Source organism: Hemicordylus capensis, chromosome 5 (genome assembly GCF_027244095.1).
Source record: "Hemicordylus capensis ecotype Gifberg chromosome 5, rHemCap1.1.pri, whole genome shotgun sequence".
In the NCBI taxonomy this organism is placed as follows: Eukaryota; Metazoa; Chordata; class Lepidosauria; order Squamata; family Cordylidae; genus Hemicordylus; species Hemicordylus capensis.
The window spans coordinates 122,662,159-122,683,790 of NC_069661.1; the positions used below are offsets into that span (position 1 = coordinate 122,662,159).

The window sequence follows — 21,632 nt, forward strand, 5'->3', positions numbered from 1 at the left end:
AGCCCAGCGCACCCGCTTTTTTGGAGGGCGCTGGCAGGGGAAAGATGACGGGATGGGGGCTGACAGGGAGGCAGCACCTTCCCAGTCCCTTAAAGCTAACCGCCTCCCACCCTTCCGGGAGTGCATGGACCGGTTCCATGCACATCCCTACAGTATATTGTCAAAAGATACATTACGTAAACAGATCCTGTTTTAAGTCAGTCATTTAGAATAATGCTTTGTGCACATCACCAGTATGGTCTAGTGCAGGCTGGCTCAGCTTCAGCCCTCCTGCACATGTTGGCTGCTAACTCCTATAATCCCTCACTATTGGCCACCGTGGCTGGGGATAATGGCAGCTCTAATTAAAAAAAAAAAAAAAAGCTGGAGGGTCGAAATTGAGCCGCCCTAGTCTAGTGGATAAAGTACTAAGTCTTGGGAAGAGTCTATTCAAGGTCAGACTCCTCCTTCCACAGGAAATAGCAGCTGAGCAAGCCACACTCTACTTATTTGGGGATGCAATGAGAAATAGGAAGTGATTTAATAAAATTATGAAAAATAGTAAATATTCTTGAAAACATATGGTAAATATAAAGTTTTACTGACCAGAACGTTCGGTCCCTTCTCAAGCCTATTGCCTATCTGAATGTATCCATAAGAGCAGCTGTTTCTTCAGTTACTACTGCCTTTTCAGGGGGCTCTGGATTTGCCCGTTCAGTCACAGATGACACAGGAGAGCAAACTCTTCCATAGCACAAACTCTCCTATTCTGTGAATGGAACCCATCCCCATCTCCAGTACTTACTGATCATGGTTGTGCCTCCTGCTAAAGCTGCCTTTGTGCCTTGATAGAAGTCATCAATAGCCGTCATGCCTTGATAAGGCTTCTGGAGATAAGTATTGACATCAATACCACCAGGAATAACCATTCGCCCATTTGCCTCAATAGTCTTCACACCACCAGGAACAATCAAATTCTCTCCTATTTGTCTAACAAAAAGGAAGAAGGGTTATTTATTCCTCTGCCTAGAAACACTGGCCGACATGACAGGCAGCCCTACATTGATGTTAGGAACCTGCCAGGGCTGCTGCAGAACTTGAAAGGCATAGCACAATGGGTTTGCTGTGGGATGTCTTAAAACCACTTCCAAGCAGTCATGCAGCACTGCTTCCACTGGAAATACTTCTGCTTGGAAGAAGCTCCGAGTCATTCTGCAGCAGTCCATTCGCACTACATTGTCAGGGCTGCCTTCCAACTTGTGTAGCAGTTCCTGTGGGTGCCTTACATTAATTCAGAGCTGCCCATCATGTTGGCTATTAATAGCAATCCTGAAGAACTCAAGTTTAAACCCCAACTCACAGAGGAACCTGAAGCATTTAGCATACCATGACATACGTATGGAAAATCTTGGGGCCTAACTCTTTATCAGTTATATAATTACACAGCATTTTGCATTTCCATTAGATCTCATAGCATTTTTCAACTGTAGAACCTGCAAAACAAATTTTAGTTAAAGTATCTCATAGTCTTAATGCTGCTTCAGCTATTCTCTTTGTTTAATCCTCCAACCAACTATTAGGGTAGCATGATGTTTCTTACCCTGTAGTGCAGCTATTTCTATCTTCAGCACCACAAGGAAAATTATCTGGATCTTTTGGCAAGATTAGAAGATTACCATAGCCAGCCCAATTCTCAGACAGGGTTTTTGAAACAACGAACATATAACAAAAAGGGGAATGTAGAAAGAAGGGTGAAAATCATCCACATCTTTGAAAGTTCAACAAATTCTTTAGACTACCATTTTTATTATCATATAATAGGCTGTTGCTTTTGACATGTCTGTCCCACAAACACACTTGTATACCCTGACTCTGTGATATTATGGAAATATTATAAACATTAGGAACATAGGAAGCTACCTTATACCGAGTCAGACCATTGGTCCATCTAGCTCAGTATTGTCTACACTGGCAGTAGCTTCTTCAAGGTTTCAGGCAGGAGTTTTCCCCAGCTCTGCCGGGATATGCCAGGGATTGAACCTGGGACCTCTTGCTTGCAAAACATCTGCATTCCCATGGAGCAACAGCCTCATCTCCAAAGGTGACATACATGGGTCTTCCATCCAAACACTGACCACACCAAGACCTGCTTAGCTTCAGCAAGTGAGCTAGCCACTCCCAGTCCCTTCTGAGCCAAAGTCTGATAGTGTCAAATCAGCATATGAATTCCAACTCAGTAGTTTCATGATAGAGCCTCCCTTTGAAACCTTCTTGTTGAAGTATGTGAACTTTCGAGTCTGTTACATCCATTAATTACATGAAGATAAAGAAAGAAGATCAATATTAACTATTAATGCATATAACACTTAAACTGGCTGCTGTTTCTAAAATTAATTCACTTTCGTGCTATTGGTAACCACAGCAAAATAGCACACCACCTCCATCAAATTTTACATTATGTTCAGTGGAGACTCTTTGATGGAAGTACTTGTTTGCCTCTCTATTTTTGTATTGAAATCCTTACACTAAATACACAGCCTGGGTTCAATTTATTATTATTTTATTATTATTTTGCATTTATATCCCGCTCTTCCTCCAAGGAGCCCAGAGCAGTGTACTACATACTTGAGTTTCTCTTTCACAATAACCCTGTGAAGTAGGTTAGGCTGAGAGAGAAGTGACTGGCCCAGAGTCACCCAGCTGGTTTCATGGCTGAATGGGGATTTGAACTCGGGTCTCCCCGGTCCTAGTCCAGCACTCTAACCACTGCCAACAATGCACTCTTCTGGCATAAGGAAAGACTAAAGCATAACTTGTATCTTTTGTGAGATACCATTGTTAAGAAATACCTATAGATCTTACAGGCAGAATACCATGATTTAGAGACTTGTCCAGTGTTCCCTCTATCAGGGATTCCCAGATGTTGTTGACTACAACTCCCAGAATCCCCAGCCAAAGGCCACTACAACTGGGGATGCTGGGAGTTGTAGTGGACAACATCTGGGAATCCCTGTTAGAGGGAACAGTGGTCTTGTTTCTGTAGACATGCAAAGAATGTTCATTGTTCGAAAACTAACTTTATGAGCCCGTCTTCCAGGTACACATCTGCATAGAAGGAGTGGTCATCATTGATAATTCGTCCACCTTTAATGAGTAGGCGATCACTCTGGAAGGGGGGAAAAACCAGAAATAGTGAAAGGATAAGAAAAAGAAAAAGAAGTCACAAAGCTTGCACTAAAGTTTTTCATAATTAACCCTCAGCAGCAGAGGAGTTATCTAATCAGAAGGCACACACTAAGGTACTGTTCTTCACTGCAAGGCCCAGGAGCAAGTGGTGGCTCCCACCGACCCGAAGAGTGGTTCTCTAACTAATTACTCATTAGGTCTGTGTGAGTTTTAGCCAAAGTTGAATAGTCCGCACAACTGCTTTGCCACCATGTGGAGATTATTGTTCCCCCTGTGCTTTGCCCAGTGCCAGTGGGGCTCCATAAAGAGAAATGGAGTCCTCTTGAGGCCTAGTGCCATCTTTGAAAGTGTGCACTAAGTGCTGGGAAATGTAGTCCTTCCCAGTGTTTTACCCACACAGAGCTCTATCAGGAAAGTGTGGAGAAGGACTACACTTCCCAGATGTTACTGGGGCTTAACCAGGTTCTGTTTCTCTTAAAGGGCTCCCCAACCCTGATGCTGGGGAAAGCACACAACTACACAGAGGTCAGCATGGTGTAAAATGGCTCACATATTTTTCCAAAATGGTCCACACTGGAAAACCAATGAAGATCACTGCTATAGGGCTCTAAGTGTGGATAGGTTATTGTTTGCTCAATGAATTCATTTATTTATTCATTCAGTCATTCATTCAATTTCTATATCGCTCTTCCAAAAATGACTCAGGGTAGTCTACACAGAGAAATAATAAACACATTATTTAATTATGATAATTTAATTAGATAATTAGATAATTTAATTTAATTAGAATTTCTATAGTACTTTTTAAGGATGCAGAGTTCAAAATGTATCATTTTGTTCACATGCATTATCTTGATGTAGTCCTTCCAACAACCCTGTAAAGTAAGCATGATTATCCCAATACAGCAGGTGGGGGTTGAGAAGCTTGCCTAAGGCCACCTAGTGAGTTCATGGCAAAGACGAGAGTTGAACCAAGGAAGTCCTAATTCATAGCTCAGTCTCTTAGCCATTACACTATGCCAGCTTTACTCCATTGTTCATATTTATCTTCCACATCCAACAGGTATGATTCATCACTCTCTATAATGAATGCTCCAGGCCTATTTCCAGTGTACACTGTCTGGCTTCTCCTTCTACTGATGATTACAAAAACCAACCTTCCTTCCCTGAACAGAAGTGCTATATGTACTTAATGTATTCTTACTCTCAGACCAGACAAAAATCCTTTGATCTCCCCTTTTCTAAAAGTCAGCTCGTTGGGTAGAAATGCCTATTTATAGTCTTTGTTGCATTTTTCTAACAGATTGCCCATTCTGAAACACTTCCAGTATTGGATTGCTATGAATTTCCTGATGGATTCTGGGTTATCACCTCTACAGCAGAAATAGTCAGGTGGGCTCCCAAACCATTTCCTCAAGCTCCACATTATATTTAGCAAATGTTGCTTCCTAAATCTTGTCACTGGTAGTTAGGATAAGCAAGGTAAGTTTTGCAACACCTAAACTGCTCAATTAAAGCACAGCTCCTTGCAAGAATTTGGCTCTTTTGCATCTTAGTCAATATAAAATGTCTGTAAAGAGTACTATGTAACTTAGGAATAAAAAGCGCTCTTTGATCTACCATTAAACGCAAAATATGCCTTGATGCATTTGTCTGTAAAATGCTGTTAGGAGTATGACCTGAATGAACAACATATTAGGATACAACATAATAAAATGCATTTTCCTTTATTTACTCTCAGAATCAGTCAGGATAAAGAGGCTTAATCTACCTCCTTGAGTTTTCAGATGTTGACAGGTAAAGCTAATCAATATAAAACATCTGTATGTACATAATGCCTGTATAGCATCAGCACTGTTAGCTCTGGGCACAAAGGGCGTGTGCCCAAATATCTGGCTGGATGCCCTGAACTTCTTGTCTGTCTGCCCATCCCCACACCACCAACACTGTATGAAGGAAACACAAGGTAGTAGAAAGGGGGAGCTCTGGACTGGAATTAGAAATCCCAGCCCAGCAGGTGCTCCCCACCACGGCCTCCTGTTGTTGAGCCTCCCCACTCCACGCAATTGTAAGGATGGAGCCAAGCGTCTTCTCCCCATTTCCTTTTTGAATCTCTATCCTGTTTGTGCCCAAAGTGGGGGAGGCAGTTATGCTGGGAGCTGGCTCTTTGGGTGTGCGGGGCCTTTGGCCTTGTGCCCAGCAGCAACACGGGTGCTGGGCTCAATGGAGGAGGTGGTGGGTGTCCCTTAGCCCAGCAGCAACACAGCTGACAGGCGGCCCTTATGTGGCAACAACCCAGCTGCTGGACTCAATGGAGGAGCTGGTGATGGCACAGGAGAATAAGGCACAGGGGTGGAGCTAGGGGAGATGGGGCTTGTGTTCACCCCTCTCCCTGGAGGCCCCTCGGAGTGAAGGAGATAATGAAGAAAATAGGGAGGGGTGGAGCTGGGGGGGTACCTCAGGAGTTGGGGGGCCCAGGTTCTTTGAATCCATCTGCTCAATTATAGCTACACCCCTGATGAGGTAGATAGTACCCACCAAGATACCCCCCAAATTTCACACAGTGGCAAGGCTGCTATAAGAAATGATAGCAAAGGGAAGGGTAATTTTAAAATAAAGTACTGTGGACCAGGGATCCAACCAATCACAATAGGACCCTAGCAGCATATCTGGCCAAAACATGCCAGATATAACAAGGGCATACTGGTGATTAATGGCTTCAAAAATTGGAAGAGTTAGATTCTGTTAGAGAGAATGAAAAGGTTTCATTATCAAAATGAAGGGAATTATCAAAATAAGGGGAAGCCCAGATCTTTGAAGTACATAGCAATGCCCCACTTTATAGATTTTTGAAATGTAGGTATCCAGGATCAATTAATCTGATCTTAACTGTCTTTAAGGGGAAAACTGTTCTAATTTTAACTTTGGTGCAGAAATGTGTTTTCTGATTTTTTAAAATATTTGACAAAGTTCTAAATTATTTACTCCATATGATTTTGGAATTAAAGAAATGTACTCAAGCCTATTTCATTAGTGATGATTTATGGGAAGGGACTATTCTGGAATCAACATATATTAGGATGTTCAATTACTGGTGCAGAGTATTACAAAAGGTGGGATGGCATACTTCCCAAGATTTGACTTATAAAACGAAACTTAAAATCTTCGTTTACAAGTCTGAATTAATTAGCAGATCTGGTATCATATTATGGATTTTCGTCATGGGCATTAGACTGTCTTTGCAATGTAGCTAAACTACTGTATGTTCAGACAGAGGCCGAATTCACACATAGTGCAGAACCACAAGTTCAACCAAGCTGCTACAGCCCCAGACACATATGGGAGCCACTGGAAATGATAGGTTGTCTTGGCATATTCTACCCTTCCACACTACTTGCAGCATAGAACTGGGCATCTGTAACTGAGATTTGAAGTCAAGGACAGGTGTTCAGTTCCATGCCACAAGTAGGGTAGAATATGCAAAGATAGATGAGTTCGTATGTCATGCCCAATCTTGGCACATCGTTCCTGAAACCAGGAGTAAGGCTCACATGCACGCCCAGGCCTGCCACAACTCAAACAAACCACCAGTTCCACACTACACGTGAAGCCGAACAGAGTCCCTGATGCAGATATAAAATCTATTGTGGATGCCCTTTTGAATTCATAGATTATAGTCTTGCATCACTGTGGAAAGTATTTATTTCCATTGAAAACAGAACACAGGAAACATTTACCCAATTTGGTTTTGAGTAGACAAATATGAAGGTGCACATGGGAGGCTCCCTGCAGACCTGTTTAGAAAGCATTCCTGTTTAGGAAGGATTATGAGATGTACCCAAAGATTATGAGATGGATCCCTTCCTTTAACAGAAGGAGTCTTCTGGAGGAAGGAGTCCTTCTGTCAGCGTAAAATTCCTTCTGTTAGAAAAAAGGAACCTTTAGCTTCAATCTCATCTGTTTGGATCCAACCGTATGTTGAGTATTTTACTCATTATGTTTTAGAATATCAGCCTGATGGTGATATTAAAGAATATTATTTTGAACCTTTTTTTTTAAAGCAAAGTTTTGGGATGCTAAAGGAAAATTTCATATTTATCACAAGGTAAACGTCAAGATAATCAAAAAATATTGCTTAAATTTTTTAACTGTTTTATTTAGTCAATGCAAAGGTTTTAATACTATGAGTTATTCACATATATTTCTGGTTTTGTTTTTCTTGTGTTTTTAAAACATTAATTCTCGATGTTTTTTTATACTGTGTATGTGTAATCTGAACTTTAAATTGAGCATGCATGGGGACTGATTCAATAATTTGAGATGTGTGCATGTATATTAATTTGTTGCTTCAGTTCTGGAATGTTGACCAGAAGAAATACACAGAAACTAGCTGGGCCGGGCACAGAGCATCTGCGCCTCTCGTTATCCCCCATTTCCCCTGCCTCCGGTGCTGCTTCCCCTCTGGCCACTTCTCCACCCCCTGTGCTCCTACCCCTGGCACTGCTGCTGCTGGGCCATCCTTCCTTGTGTCTGGAGAGGGAGTGTGCCATCCTCTCTGCCGCCCACCTGCCGGTTTCACCCACCCATCGGCCGGGCCATCATTCCTTTTGGCCAGCAGGTGGGCCAGAGAGGGAGACTGTACCACCCACTCCGCCGGCCGCTGCAGAAGTAATTTTCTGGCCCACCACCCACCCGTCACCACCTTCTTTCTTCCGCCCCACCCCCCAGTCACCGCTTTTTTCTCCGCCTGGTGGCAGCTGGCCACCACCATTCACTGCCATTTCCCCCCCGCTGGGTGGCCAGCTGCCGCCACCATTTTATTCTCCCACCGGTACATCGCTATCTGGCAGCTGGTCGTGAACTATTGCGAGAGCTGCCACACATGGGATTAGCCACAGGTACGCCTTAGAGAAATATATATAAAGAAGATATACAGTTCATAAACAAGCTTTTTCCATATGGATCAGCATTTCTCCTGGAAATAAACCCCTTGCGGGTCAACATTCTTTGGGAACATTGTACTTAATGGATCCATAGACCACCACAGATGCTTGTTGCTATTATGCAGGTTTTAAAGGCATAGTAGTCCTACCAAAAAATAGACCGCAAGCCTAGTCACCCTACTCCTATATTGCAGCAGTAGAAAGGTGGCTGCCAAAGCAAAGAAGGGATTAAACCCAAAGGGACAGGAGGTTTTATGCAGCATGTAAGTTAATGTCTCTTCCGCCTCCACCAGCCCTGCCATTTTTATGGGGAAATCTTTAATTTTTCCCATTTAAAAAAAAACAAAACTCCCCCATAAAGGTTCCAAGGAGCTTTAGGCAATATTTACACTTTACTGCAACGAGTGGCTTCTGCCAGAAGAGAGATCTGTAGGCCAAACTAGACACTATGTTAAGTCTATTATTAGTTGATGGGCTTTTCTTTCAATACAGTAGCCATGAGTAGGGAGTGATCCAGATCAGGACGATTGGGGAGGGGGATCTGAAACATTCCCTCCAGTACCACCCCAATCCCTCCCCTCCCCTGCAGCTGCTATCTGATAAGGCAGAAAAGCACCCATTGGCACCAATGGGATATTTTTTACTCATGTAAAATAACAGCCATGGCAGATCTGATCAGGATTGGGACTGTGATAGGGGCAAAGCCAGCCCCCTTCTGCCTCACTACAACTCTGATCCAGATCAGGACCCTTCACAGCTGACATTTTTGAATGAAAAGTTCAGCCCACTCGTATTAATGGCAGACTTAACAAAAATGGGTTCACCCAAATGGCTTCTGAGTGGGTAGCCATTTGGGTGAACTAGCTCCCTGTGACATTTGGGCAGTTTCAAACATGCCAGGTCCCCCCATCCTGGGCCTACCCCCTGCCTATTAGACTTCCTTCCTGCAGCTTGAGTCATGGGAATCTAACAAGAGAAGTTTCTCTTCACATGTTGGTAAGTGGTGGGGAAAGCCTGTGCACGGGGCTGCTATGAAAGATACAGAGCAAACACGGCACAAAAGAAAGCCAGCTCTGCTCCAGCCGCCTTGCCTCTGGCTCTCTGTCCCTCAGCTTCAATTTCAAATTCGCATGCTTCACCGAGGGGTCATGACTGTAATGACCCAGTCCAGGGTTTGCCTCTCCTCCCTCCCACCCAGCTGGTTAGTTTAAGTCAATGTGTGAAATGCGGCTTTGGCATAAGTGAATTACAATTGCCATGTGGCTGGTTGGTGTCTTACAGTCTCCTTAGTGACTGGCAGGAGTTCCACTTATCTGCATCCCTTTCTTCATAATATCCTCCAATGATTGGATTAGTCCCAGTTCTGGTTTGAACAAAAGGTTTCACTTTCCTCTGTAAGCTTAAGAGTTTAGGGTTAAACTACATATTAGTTTCCTTTAAAATGTTAGTCAGATTGAGCTTCCCATGGAACAGCACCATGTGTGTGTGTGGGGGGGGGCTTTAGTCCTATTCCCCACTCCACTGCAGTCCTAATCCCAATCACACACACATACAAAGGGTGCAATCTGCCAAGGGGGGAAAGTCTGCACTCATTTCCCTTGGCAAATAATACCTGGGGGGCCTGCACCTGCTTTGGGATTGCAACAAAGCAGGGTTAAAGGGAGGGATGTGCCTAAATGGACTCAGGCAGCCACAGCTGGGGCGGTGGGCAGTTCCCTTAAGAAGCAGGTAAGCAGGTCTTTATCTGTTCTGCTGCCGCCCCGCCACTTTTCCAGGCCCAGCGCTGGCTCTAACAAAGGCCACACATGGCTGCGGCACTGTTTCATGCAGTCTGTACACGTACAGCCTTTGGTAGAACAAGTGCTCCGCCTGGAGGAGGGGGGAGGTGGCAGCAGAGCAGGTAAGGGCCTGCTTTTTAAGGGAACTCCTCCTTGCCCTGCCGCGGGATCAACGGTTCCCGATGAAGGCGCCAAACTGATTCGTGCACATCCGTAAGAACATAAGAACAGCCCTGCTGGATCAGGCCCAAGACCCATCTAGTCCAGCATCTGGTTTCACACAGTGGCCCACCAGATGCCACTGGGAGCCTACAGGCAGGAGTTGAGGAGCTGAATACCCCTGCAACTGGTATTCAGAGGCATCCTGCCTTTGAGGCAGGAGATGGCCTATAGCCCTCAGGCTAGTAGCCATTGATAGACCTCTCCTCCATTTATCCAAACCCCCCTTAAAGCCATCCAGGTTGTTGGCTGTCACCACATCTTGTGGCAGAGAATTCCACAAGTTGATTATGCATTGTATGAAAAAGTACTGCCATTTGTTGGTCCTAGATTTCATGTCAATCAATTTCATGGGATTACCCCTGAGTCTAGTGTTATGTGAGAGGGAGAAAAATTTATCTCTATCACTTTCTCCATACGATGCATGATTTTATAGACCTCTATCATGTCACCCCGGAGTTGTCTTTTTTCTAAACTAAAAAGCCCCAGGTGTAATCTTGCCTCATAAGAAAGGTGCTCTAGGCCCCTGATCATCTTGGTTGCCCTCTTCTTTACCTTCTCCAGTTCAACAATGTCCTTTTTAAGATGTGGTGACCAGAACTGTACACAGTACTCCAGGTATGGCCACACCATAGTTTTGTATAAGGGCAATATAATATTAACAGTTTTCGTTGCAATCCCCTTCCAAATGATCCCTAGCATGGAATTGGCCTTTTTCACAGCTGCCGCACATTGAGTCGACATTTTCAACAAGCTGTCCACCACGACCCCAAGATCCCTCTCCTGGTCAGTCACCGACAGCTCAGGTCCCATCAGCATATACTTGAAGGTGGGTTTTTTTGTCCCGAAGAGCATCACTTTACACTTGCCAACAATGAACTGCATTTGCCATTTTGTTGCCCACTCCCCCAGTTTGGAGAGATCCTTTTGGAGCTCCTCACAATCCGTTTTGGATTCCACTACCCTAAATAGTTTGGTGTAATTTGCAAATTTGGCTTACCCCTACTTCTAGATCATTTATGAATAAATTAAAAAGCACCGGTCCCAGTACAGATCCCTGGGAGACCCCACTTCTTACTTCCCTCCATTGTGAAAACTCTCCATTTATACCTACCTTCTGTTTCCTGTCCTCCAACCAGTTACCAATGCACACATGTACTTGTCCCCTTATGCCATGACCGCTAAGTTTCCTCAGGAGTCTTTGATGAGGAACTTTGTCGAAAGCTTTTTGGAAGTCCAAGTATACTATGTCAACTGGATCACCTTGATCCACACACTTCTTGACACTCTCAAAGAACTCCAAAAAGTTCTTGAGGAAAGATTTATCTTTGCAGAAGCCATGCTGGTTCTCCCCCAGCAAGGCCTGTTCTTCTATGTGCTTTACAATTTTACCCTTGAGGATGCTTTCCATCAATTTGCCTGGAACAGACGTTAAGCTAACCGGCCTGTAATTTCCCGGATCGCACCTGGATCCCTTTTTGAAAATCGGTGTTACATTTGCTACTTTCCAGTCCTCTGGTACAGAGCTCAAGTAAAATTCATTTTTAAAGCAAATGAGCTGTGGGAGAGGGGCAGCTACTTTTAGGAAACATTGCCAGATGTTGCAGTTTGATTGACCTTAACCAACAAGACTAAAAATATTAATCACTAAAAGAGCCCACAGCACTAAAAGATCCACCCTAAGAGTAAGGCCCAAATGCCCAATACATTATAGTGGGATTAAATATTACTGTAAACATGGAGCTGCTGCTAAAAATAGCAGTCCTGTGCCGAGTTCTTCTCTTCTGGAACTTGTAGCAGAACTTGTGAGTGTCCCTGCTCTCAGTTCACATCATTACTTGCTGCTGGACGTTTTTCACACCCGGTTTATAGTTCACATCTCCGCTGGAATGGAGGTGTGCATTCACATATCAGCCAAATTTACCCCAAAGTTCCTGCAAGCTGTCAGGGAGCATGTCACTCACAATTCGGGTTTTTCATCGTGCATTAGAGTGTAGCCCAATTTATATCCGGGGTTAAAAAATCCACTTTTGGTGTTGGTTTTGGGGGGCAACTTCAAACTCACAGTAAAGCCTCGCAGAAAACCCGTGGTAAAGCCTGCTGTCTGGGAAAGCTCCTGGGACTTTTACACAGCAGGCTTTACCGCGGGTTTACCGGGAGGCTTTATTGCGAACTCAAAGTTGTCCCAAAAAACCGACACAAATAGTGGGGTTTTTTTTACCCCAGATATAAATCGAGTTACACTCTAACACACAGCAAAAAACCTCAATTGTGTGTGAAGTGCTCCCCCATAACTCGCAGGTACTTTGGGGTCAATCTGCCCAATATAGGAATGCACTCCCTCCATTCTGGAAGAGATTCAAGTTAAAGGCTTTAAAAGCCCCGTGTGAAAAACTTACTTGTGGAGGTATGGAAATGTATGTGATGACCTTGTCAAAGAATGGATCAATTTTACTACACACTGCAGAGAGAAAGGGAATAACCATATTTATTGCAACATGTAGCTCTTGCCTCAGCTGGCACACTCTATTTATTATTATTATCATTATTATTATTATTATTATTATTATTAATTTGATTTCTATACCGCCCTTCCAAAAATGGCTCAGGGCGGTTTACACAGAGAAATAATAAATAAAGAAGATGGCTCCCTGTCCCCAAAGGGCTCACATTCTACTTATCACATTCTACTTATTTAAAATTAAGACTAACTCTGAATTAGCATGTTCAGAAATTAGGCAAACAGCCTATGGCTGCAATAAAAGAAGAGAAAATAACCAAGAAATTGTGACTATATTTTGTGTTCCTGGAGGGACATTTTCAAGAGATGCTTTAAATTCCACTAGAGAATTTCATATGAAACTAAAGAAGCATATGGCCGTTATAATGATGAGAGGTGTAGTAAAACATATTTTAGGCCACAGATAATTGGAAAGCTTTTTCATATTGTGTTTGTTTGTTTGTTTGTTTGTTTGTTTGTTTGTTTTTAAAGTTTGTGGACCACCCCAAACTTCCATGTCTGGACAGTTTCTAATATATTATTGCCTTAACATTTTTGTTTGCATGCTGTCTATGCTCTGAAGTTGGTTTACACAGCAACTAGCCTCTGAATTTAGAATCAGAGGATGTCACTTCTGCCAGTTGCTGGAGAACATGTACTCAGTCAAGAATCTTCCCAGGAAAGGCTACCTTTTCCTGCTTATTACAACATTAGAATTTTAAAGCTTAGTTTGATTCAGGAACTTGGCAGACAGTGACAATGTTACTTGCAGAGTGGTAACTGTGTTAGGCTGTTGGAGCAAAACCAACAAAATGTCTTGTAGTGCCTTAAAGAGCCTTAAAGACCAACAAATTCATTTTAATTTAAGCATTCACAGTCTAGAGCCTATATCATTAGACACATGAAGTCATATACTCAGCTGGAAGTGTGTGTGTGTGTGTGTAGATAGATAGATAGATAGATAGATAGATAGATAGATAGATACACACAGATACGCATACATGTTGTTAGTGCTGGTCTGAACTTCCCCCCCATTTACACTACCACTTTTTCAGGCAGTAAAAATGGGGCAGTTTCCACCGTTTCAAGGGGGAATCTACAACATTTCTGAGAATTTTTTGGGTGTGTGTGTGGTGGTGGTGGGGGTGGTTCACCAGTATGACTAGTGGCAGAAGCAGTGATAACATGAATGAATGAAATTGAATGAATTAATGAATGTATTTGTTTTGTTTTTTACAGAAAACCTTGAGCCTCTGTAAGAGGCAACAGTGCTTGAGTGCTGTAGCACTTCCCAGCAGCCATCTACCCCTCAAAATGCAGTGAGAAATTATGCTAGCCACCATTTCCCCCCCCTAGAATGTAGTGGGGAGCTATGCTAGTCTTGTCATTCCATTGTGCCTTTTGCGGGGGGGGGGGGGTGTTGCAGAATGGCAGCTGACCAACACTGGCTGCCAGGAAGAACAGCAGAGCTTCAAGCATAGCTGTCACTGACACTCTGAGAGGTGTTACATTTTCTGTAAACAAAGAAGACATTCACTGTCACCAGAACTCATATTGATAAGATGCCCTCTTACTGTTCAAATTTTGTGGGTCCCTCCTGTGATGAACCTTTCCCAAGCAACCTCATAACAGCCAAAAGTATATCTATATTCTCTAAGGCATACCCATGGCTAATCCTGTGCGTGGCAGCTCTCGTGAGAGTTTGCAAACAGACGCACCTGATTGGGCAGTGGGGATTCCATATGCAGATAGGGAGGAGGAGCCTGTGATGGTTAAGGTCAGTTGGAATGCTACTGTTACTGGTTGGAAGATGTTCTTGACTGTAGAGGAGAGGAATCTATATATATAAAAGGATAGTGGGCAGGGGTCTGTGAAGAGAGGGGTCGTGAGGAAGGAAAGAACCTATTCAGGAGAAGGAGGCTGCCCTTGTGTGAATTAGATGCAGAAACAAGATGAACAAGATATGTTAACTCCGGAAGGGGGGGAGGGAGAAAGTAGGGAGCGGGAAGAAACACAGAGGGGAAGAGAGAATGGAGGAGAGATAAAGAGAGAAAAAGAAGGAAGGGAAGAGAGAAAGAAGAAAGGGTGAGGGACTGGCCTGAGCCTGTCAGTGGCCTGAGGGGAATGAGTGGCTATGGCGACAGCAGCAAGGAAGGGCCCAGTCAACCACTGCTGCTGTTTGGGGCTACCGAGGCCATTGGTGGAGGGAGGCAGGCAGGCAAGGGACAGGCCCGGGCCTGTCAGCAGCCTGAGGGGAATGAGCGGCCATGGCAGTGGTGGTAGCAAGGAAGGGCCCAGTCAACTGCTGCATCTGTGGGGAGGAGCAGGCTAGGCTCAGGTGAGGGTGGGGAGGTCTCTGGGAATAGGGGGCTGCAGTTTGACCAATCGGCGCCAGCAATGCTGGGTGAGGGGGATGGAGTAAAGGGATGGAGGAGTGATCAAGAGGTGTGAGGGGGATGGAAGCAACAAGATGAAGGAGGAGCAGAAGTGCAGCTCAGGTGAGGGTGGAGAGATCTCTGAGGTGAGGGCAGCTGTGGCAGAGGGTGAGGGGAGCAATCAATTACGAGTGCGCAGATGCTCTGCGCAGGTTAAGCTAGTTTGTGATTATTTTCAAGCCAACATTAGTATACATGATGACTGCCAAATGAGAATAACACTTCATGAATTGGATAAAGCAGGCTCTCAACCAGGGCTGCCCAACTTCAGCCCTCCTGCAGATGTTGGCCTATGTCCCATAATCCCTGGCTACTGGCCACTGTGGCTGGGGATTATTTGGGAGTTGAACTCCAAAAGCAATGGGGAGGCCAAAGTTGAGCTGCTCTAGACCAAGCCTGCTCAACCTAGCCCCCCTTAGTTGTTTTTGGACTACAACTCCCATAATCCCTAGCCATAGTGGCCAATAGCCAATGATTATGGGAGTTATAGGCCAACATCTGCAGGAGGACCAAATTTGAGCAGCCCTGCTCTAGACCTTGAAAGCTTATGCTAAATGAAACATGTTCATCTTTAAAGTACTGCAAAACTCTTTCTTTATGTTACTTAAGCAACAAAACCCCACTACTACTCCTATTTCTAGCTTGGCCACTAATGCTGTAACTCATCATTTCTACCCTCAGCTCCCACTTCTATGCCCAGCTTCCCAGGACCACACCAGGGGTGTAACTATAATAGTGCAAGGAGAGACAGTTGTCTGGGGGCCCACTGCCTTGGGGGGCCCCCCAGAGGCAAGTCACATGACTGACTCCCCTAGCCACGCACCCGCCCGGGCTTCCTTCGGTTGTCTTCCTCCTCCAAAATTGATGTGAGTATTAAGACCTGGAGCTACCAGGACAGCATGTCTTTCTCTAGTACCATTAAATGACTTGCATCATCCACAATGTACAAAACCTTTTAAAAGAAAATTTAGGATGATGTTCTATTGTGGCACATAGGTGTTATATATAGATATATAATAAATTTTACTATGCTTTTTGTTACCACTATTCAGCCTCATTTAAGACTTCTTTACTTCATGAGCTGAGCTTCAGTGAGGGGGGACATTTTAAAATCTTGTCTCTGGGCCCACTACAACCTTGCTACGCCCCTGGACCACACAAATGCAAGTGGATCATTTGGAAGATTATATATTCTACACAAATGCACACAAGTGGCAGCAATTGTAAATCTTGGGGAAAGTTAAGAATTGCTGCAGACCTTTAAGAACTTTGCTGTAGAAATTCCAAGTTCTCACTGTTCATATGGACAATACCTCAAAAGCTGCTGTGCAAAAAACAAAAACAAAAACCACTCCCCCAAAACATCACCAAAAATCTGTTGACCGCTCCTGTCTAATCATAAGCAACTGGTCAGAGTGCCATGTCTCTAGCATTTTCTTTCCCCACCAGCAGTATTCAGTAGCTGCATTTGCTGCATGTGAAGCTGCAGGCACAAAGCCCATGAGAAGCTCCGAGAGCACCATCCTGCCTTGCCTGCTGTCCTCTTCACTAAGCTTTTCCACAAGCGGATATGTCTTTCAATTTATTATTTTGAAAATATGTCTAAGAGACCTGGATAAGGAAGCCCCAAGCAAAGTATGACAATGTCCTGCCCAGATTGTCCTTTGAGGCCCTCCTCTGAGTCCCCTCACTATCTGAAGAGATGTGGATGGTGACCAGAGCCAGGATCTCCTCTTTTATAGCAAGACTTGATTCTCACCATGGTACCTGGAATATTAAGTGATTCACCTGAGTCTGGCAATAGATGGACACAGCCAGGAAAAGAAGTGAGCAAGCACAGTAGGCATGGGTTCAGTAGCAGTTCATCCTAACAAACCAAGGGGGGCTCCGAATGAAGCACAGCTGCTTCTGGTTCCCAGAAGCCCGTGTTCAGTGATCAACCACCCCACACAGCTCTACCTGACAAATGGCCAGCCTGCAGGCAGCATGGCTCTCATTAATGTTGGGATGGGGCAGGATGGGAGGGGGAGAGGTGCAAACTGGGCTCTCAGCAACCAGAAGCAGCTGCACCTCATTTGGCACCCACCCCCTGGGTCATTAGGACAAGCCACTACTAAGTAGCTTGCTCCCTTCTCCTCCTCCAGTCCTCCTAGTCATGTTTGCCCATCACCTGCCTGAACCAAATGGACATGACCAGGGAGAGGAGGGAGTAAACCGCCTCCATTTTGCTTGCTCTCTCCTCCATTGCCTGCCTGGGCCATATAGACATGATCAAGAGAAAAACAGAGCAGGCAAGGTGGGGGCAAGCACAGTGGGGAGTCTGCCCCCATGGAACAGAAAGCATTGCTGAGGGTGAGTCTTCTTGCCTTGCCCCTGCCCCCAGTAGACAAGGTCATTGCTAGGGGCAAGGGGTAAGTCCACCCCACCCCCTGTGGAGCAGTTTGACTCCTAAGGTTTGGGGTTGGCTTCTGGATTAAAATTAAAATGGCCAAATTCCTTGAAGGTTAAATACCAAAAAACTAAAATCATGATGTTTGCAAGATCCCCTACAGAGTTAGAGTATTGATGGATTTAAAATTGACCATTTTAAATATTTAGGGGCAATTTCCCAAGAAAAAGGCAGTTTAAATTAGTGTAAAGAATTTGTAACGCAAAATGCCCAAATAAGTCTTTCAGGAATCTTGGCTTTTTTTCAAACTAGAGGTGGACAGTTTATCCCGGCTATCAAACTATACAAAGCTAAAGCATTAGCCCGTCTCCTATATGGTGCCCAGATCACCTCATATTCAAATTCTGCAGCCTTAGAAAAACCCAAACCAAGTCTTTGAGAAGCCCATTTCAACTGCCTTGCTGTGTGCCTAATGTGATTTTGCATTTAGAGGCCGATGTACCAAGTGTGGAAACTAGGGTCTTGCTGGCGGTATGTAATTTATGGTTAAAGCTTATTTTTCCCCCCTAAGGGTTTGCCACCTTTGATACTGAAGGATGGCTTTCAGTCGTGATGGAAATTACTAATAGCAAAGAAATCCTATTTACTTGGATTCTCTCCTGAGCTATTGATAGCGTGGGGCCATATCATGAATGTGCCAAGTTAGTCCTCAAACAAAGGCTCTTAGTCATCACACGCCAAAATGATCTAAGTTTTAAAACAAATCTAAAACAAATAAGTTTTTCCTTGGGAACCAAATATATAACTCCAAACCAGCTAGGTACCTTAGCACGTTAACAGTGCCTAAGTATAGAAGGATGTTTTCATTGGCACATTTTAATGCTCTCCCATCAGCGGTTCTGGAGGGTAGGTTTAAGTGGATTCCTTATGAGGAACGGTTATGCCCATGAGGAGATGGAACAGTTGAGTCTATAGTTCATGTTTTATTTATATTGCACTTTTGATTAAGTTTCTCATACTCTTATAGCTCCTTTACTAACACATTTTCCAGGCTGTTCAGTTGAGTTTTTTGTTTGTTGTCTTCTTGCTGACCATGACCCTAATGTTACAATGTGTTACATACAATGTAACTAAATTTTGTGTGGTGGCTAATAGACTCAGACAGACTGTAATACTTAATCCAATTGTTATGCTTTAGGATGAATTGTTATCAATGGTTAAAGTTTTCTGTCTACTTTGTATTGCAGGTCAGAGACGAAAATAAAGCTGAACTGAACTGAAAAATTGTCCAGGCCTATGTGACAGCACTCTATCGCTGGAATTCCCTCTCCAAAGGGAACTGGGGCTTTTTAATGCTGCTTTTTTTTGGTCTCTTGCTTTGTTTTAGTCTTATAGCTGAGGTGTTTTATTGTTATTTATATTTTAATGAATTTTATTGGATACCATTCTGAGAGGTTTGCCTAAAGAGTGGCCATAAATATAAAATGATCCAAGCTGGAAAATTACATAATTGTATATCCTCCTTATATTACATTACCTTTGATGCCCATATATCACCTTTGTTCAGATTATGCCTGGGGGTCAGGACAAGTAGTGACACACCTGATGGCCAATCCAGTCCCTGGGAAAGCAGTGCCTAGAAGCAACTGTACATGATTCACTCACCAGAGACATCTAGGAACAAAACTTGTAAAACTCCCACCCTACACACTGGTGTACCGTGATTTCTCTCACACCCTCAAACACACCCAGGTTCTGTGTACAGGATGCTATAGTTCCATTTTATATTTTAATTTTAATAAATTAATCTTGCCAAGATAAAGAAACCTGGACTAGGCAAAATCCGAAAAGCTTTTCAGCCACAGTGGTTGACTGGGAGAACATGTCAATGGCCCTGCTAGATCAGATGTGTTTCTAAAAGTGGCCAGTCAGACAGGAAGCCTTGGAAGCTTATGGAAGGGCATGACGCAGTAGCCCTGCCCTGCTCTTTGCCTCCAGCTAACTTTGGTAACAAAAAAAGCCATCACCTTAAGTGGCACAGTGCGAAAATGCTTGACTAACAAGCAGAAGGTTGCCGGTTCGAATCCCCACTGGTACTATATTGGGCAGAAGCGATATAGGAAGGTGCTGAAAGGCATCATCTCATACTGCGTGGGAGGAGCAATGGTAAAGCCCTCCTGTATTCTACCAAAGAAAACCACACAGCTCTGTGGGTGCCAGGAGTCAAAATCGACTTGACAGCACACTTTACCTTTAAAGTAGATGTAGGTCAACAGGCTTATGCTGAATTCAGACAAGATGGAACTAAAATGATTAAAGGAACCCAATGGGAGGAGGGAGTTGCCTATTACTGACAGGTTAACAGTTGCCCTGTCGGACCAGGCATGAGTCTGGAGGTGCTGTTCTGGATAAGCTGGAGACTGCTGTGGCAAAGAAAGTCTATTGAACATCTGGTTAGGAATCTCACTGCAGTTATGCATGCCTTTGTCACCTGACCCTTGTCATGACACTATGAAAATTAGAATGGAAAGGGCCTCAGAGACTAATGCACACATGCTGCCTGCCAAGCCATCCTTTTGCTGCTTGTCCTTTGAATGGATTCCAGGTTGAATGGATTCCAGCACTAAAATCTAGGGCAACAGTGGCTTCTCCCCTCCCCCCTTGACACTCCCCCCTTCCCTTGTGATGCTGCAGCTGCATCACCACAGCACACCCCTGCATTTCTATTTGCCTATAAAAATATACATCATGCTCCACCTCCCACCCAGCCTTTTGTGTGTCTGCAAAGGCCAATGGGGGCAACATTCTGGGCGGCGGCGGCAACTCCATGTTGTGCTTTCAAAGAAATCTAAGTGGATCAGATCAGCGCTGCACTCACTCACTTGGAAATAAGCACCCACGATCATCAGGCTCACCCCTGAGTAAACATGTGTCGGCTCGCTTGGGCTACACAGATGGCAAGAGCAGGCAAGCGCTCTGGCTTCCTTTTAGCATGGATGTCTCCCACAAATGTTGGAAGAGCAAGTTAGAAGAAATGCCTCAGATCTCGCTTGGACGTGTACGTGCGGCGGGGGGGAATACACCATTTTTCAATGGAGTGCTCGGTTTCCTTCAGAAAAGCCATAAATTGTAATAGTAAAGCTTTCCCTGATCTATTAATAGTGCGGGGAGGGAGCGCTGGCTCTATTATTATGGCGCTCTTTGGCTGCTCACCTTGCTTTCCAAACCCCGCTCTTAAGAGTTCCCTGCTTGTAAATCTCACTGTTTTTCCGGCCCGGGAGGGCGCGTAATTCCCGTTCATAGCCCAGCAGGTGCTTGGCGTTGCGGAGGAGGGGGTGCTCCCTACGCCGCCCCACCGCGCTCCCTTTCGAAGGCCCGGCCTTAGGATCCCCTCCCTCTTTTGTTCTGCCTCGCATCCTCAGAGGCCGCCTCGCCCCTGGATTTTCGCACCTTCCTCAGAAGGCGGCGGCGGCGGCTGCAGCGGCGGCGACATCTCCAGAAGCCAAGACGCCTCCCCTCCCTTGTCCAGCTAGTCAAAGGCGGGCACTGCCCCGCCCCACCACCACTCGTCCCCTGCCCCAAGAAATCCGCGACCGCGAGCCGCCTCATCCACAGAGCCTTCCCCGCCGCCGCTGGCACGAGTGGCGGCGACGAAGCAGCAGGCCTTGGCTCGCCTCCCTCTCTTCCCCTGCCCGGGGGGATGTCGCGATCGACCAGACGCGTGGCTTGCAGCGCTGCCGCCATAGGCAGCCCCGCCCCCGCTGCCCCTTGGGCCGCTCGGCTAGCAGGGTCACCGACCGGTCGCTCTCGCCAGCCGCGGACGCACGCGAGACTCTCGCCCCGGCCGCGCTTCCTTCCCCACGCTGCCGCTGCTGCGGCGGCTGCTCACCGTGATGTGCGGGATGCTCTTCTTGCCCTGGTAGCCAGACATGCCGGCTGCGGAGAGGGGCGCGGCGGCGGTGGCGGCAGCTGCGGCAACAAAGCGGGGGAGCGCTCGGACCCCGGCCGAGGCTTCTCGCCGGGAGGAGGAGGAGGAGGAGGGCGTGGAAGGAAAGCCGCGCCTGCCGCTCGATGGCCGCCCCTGTTCGTGGGCTGCGCTGGATTAGGGACGCGGCGGCTCCGCACCCCGCGGGACTGGGCGCGAGGGGCGAGCTCCGTCTAGAGGCGGCGGCTGCTGCAACAGCAACGCGCCGAGGAGCCCGA

At 45.4% G+C, this 21,632-nt stretch overlaps 1 protein-coding gene across 5 annotated transcripts in view; it reads right to left on the reverse strand.

Annotated features, from left to right (window-relative positions):
• Nucleotides 1-21,632, reverse strand: part of CRMP1 (collapsin response mediator protein 1) — a 50,113-nt gene that overhangs the window by 21,860 nt on the left and 6,621 nt on the right. For 3 of the 5 annotated variants that reach the window (XM_053258012.1, XM_053258011.1, XM_053258010.1), the window contains 2 exons: nucleotides 3,057-3,145; nucleotides 785-969 (listed from right to left, as the gene is read on the reverse strand). In XM_053258012.1, coding sequence (XP_053113987.1) covers nucleotides 785-908 — 124 coding nt within the window. In that variant the 5' untranslated portion in view covers nucleotides 909-969; nucleotides 3,057-3,145. Of the gene's footprint in view, nucleotides 1-784; nucleotides 970-1,579; nucleotides 2,887-3,056; nucleotides 3,146-21,318; nucleotides 21,627-21,632 lie in introns of those variants that run through there. The other 2 variants (XM_053258013.1, XM_053258014.1) reach the window with 2 other exon arrangements.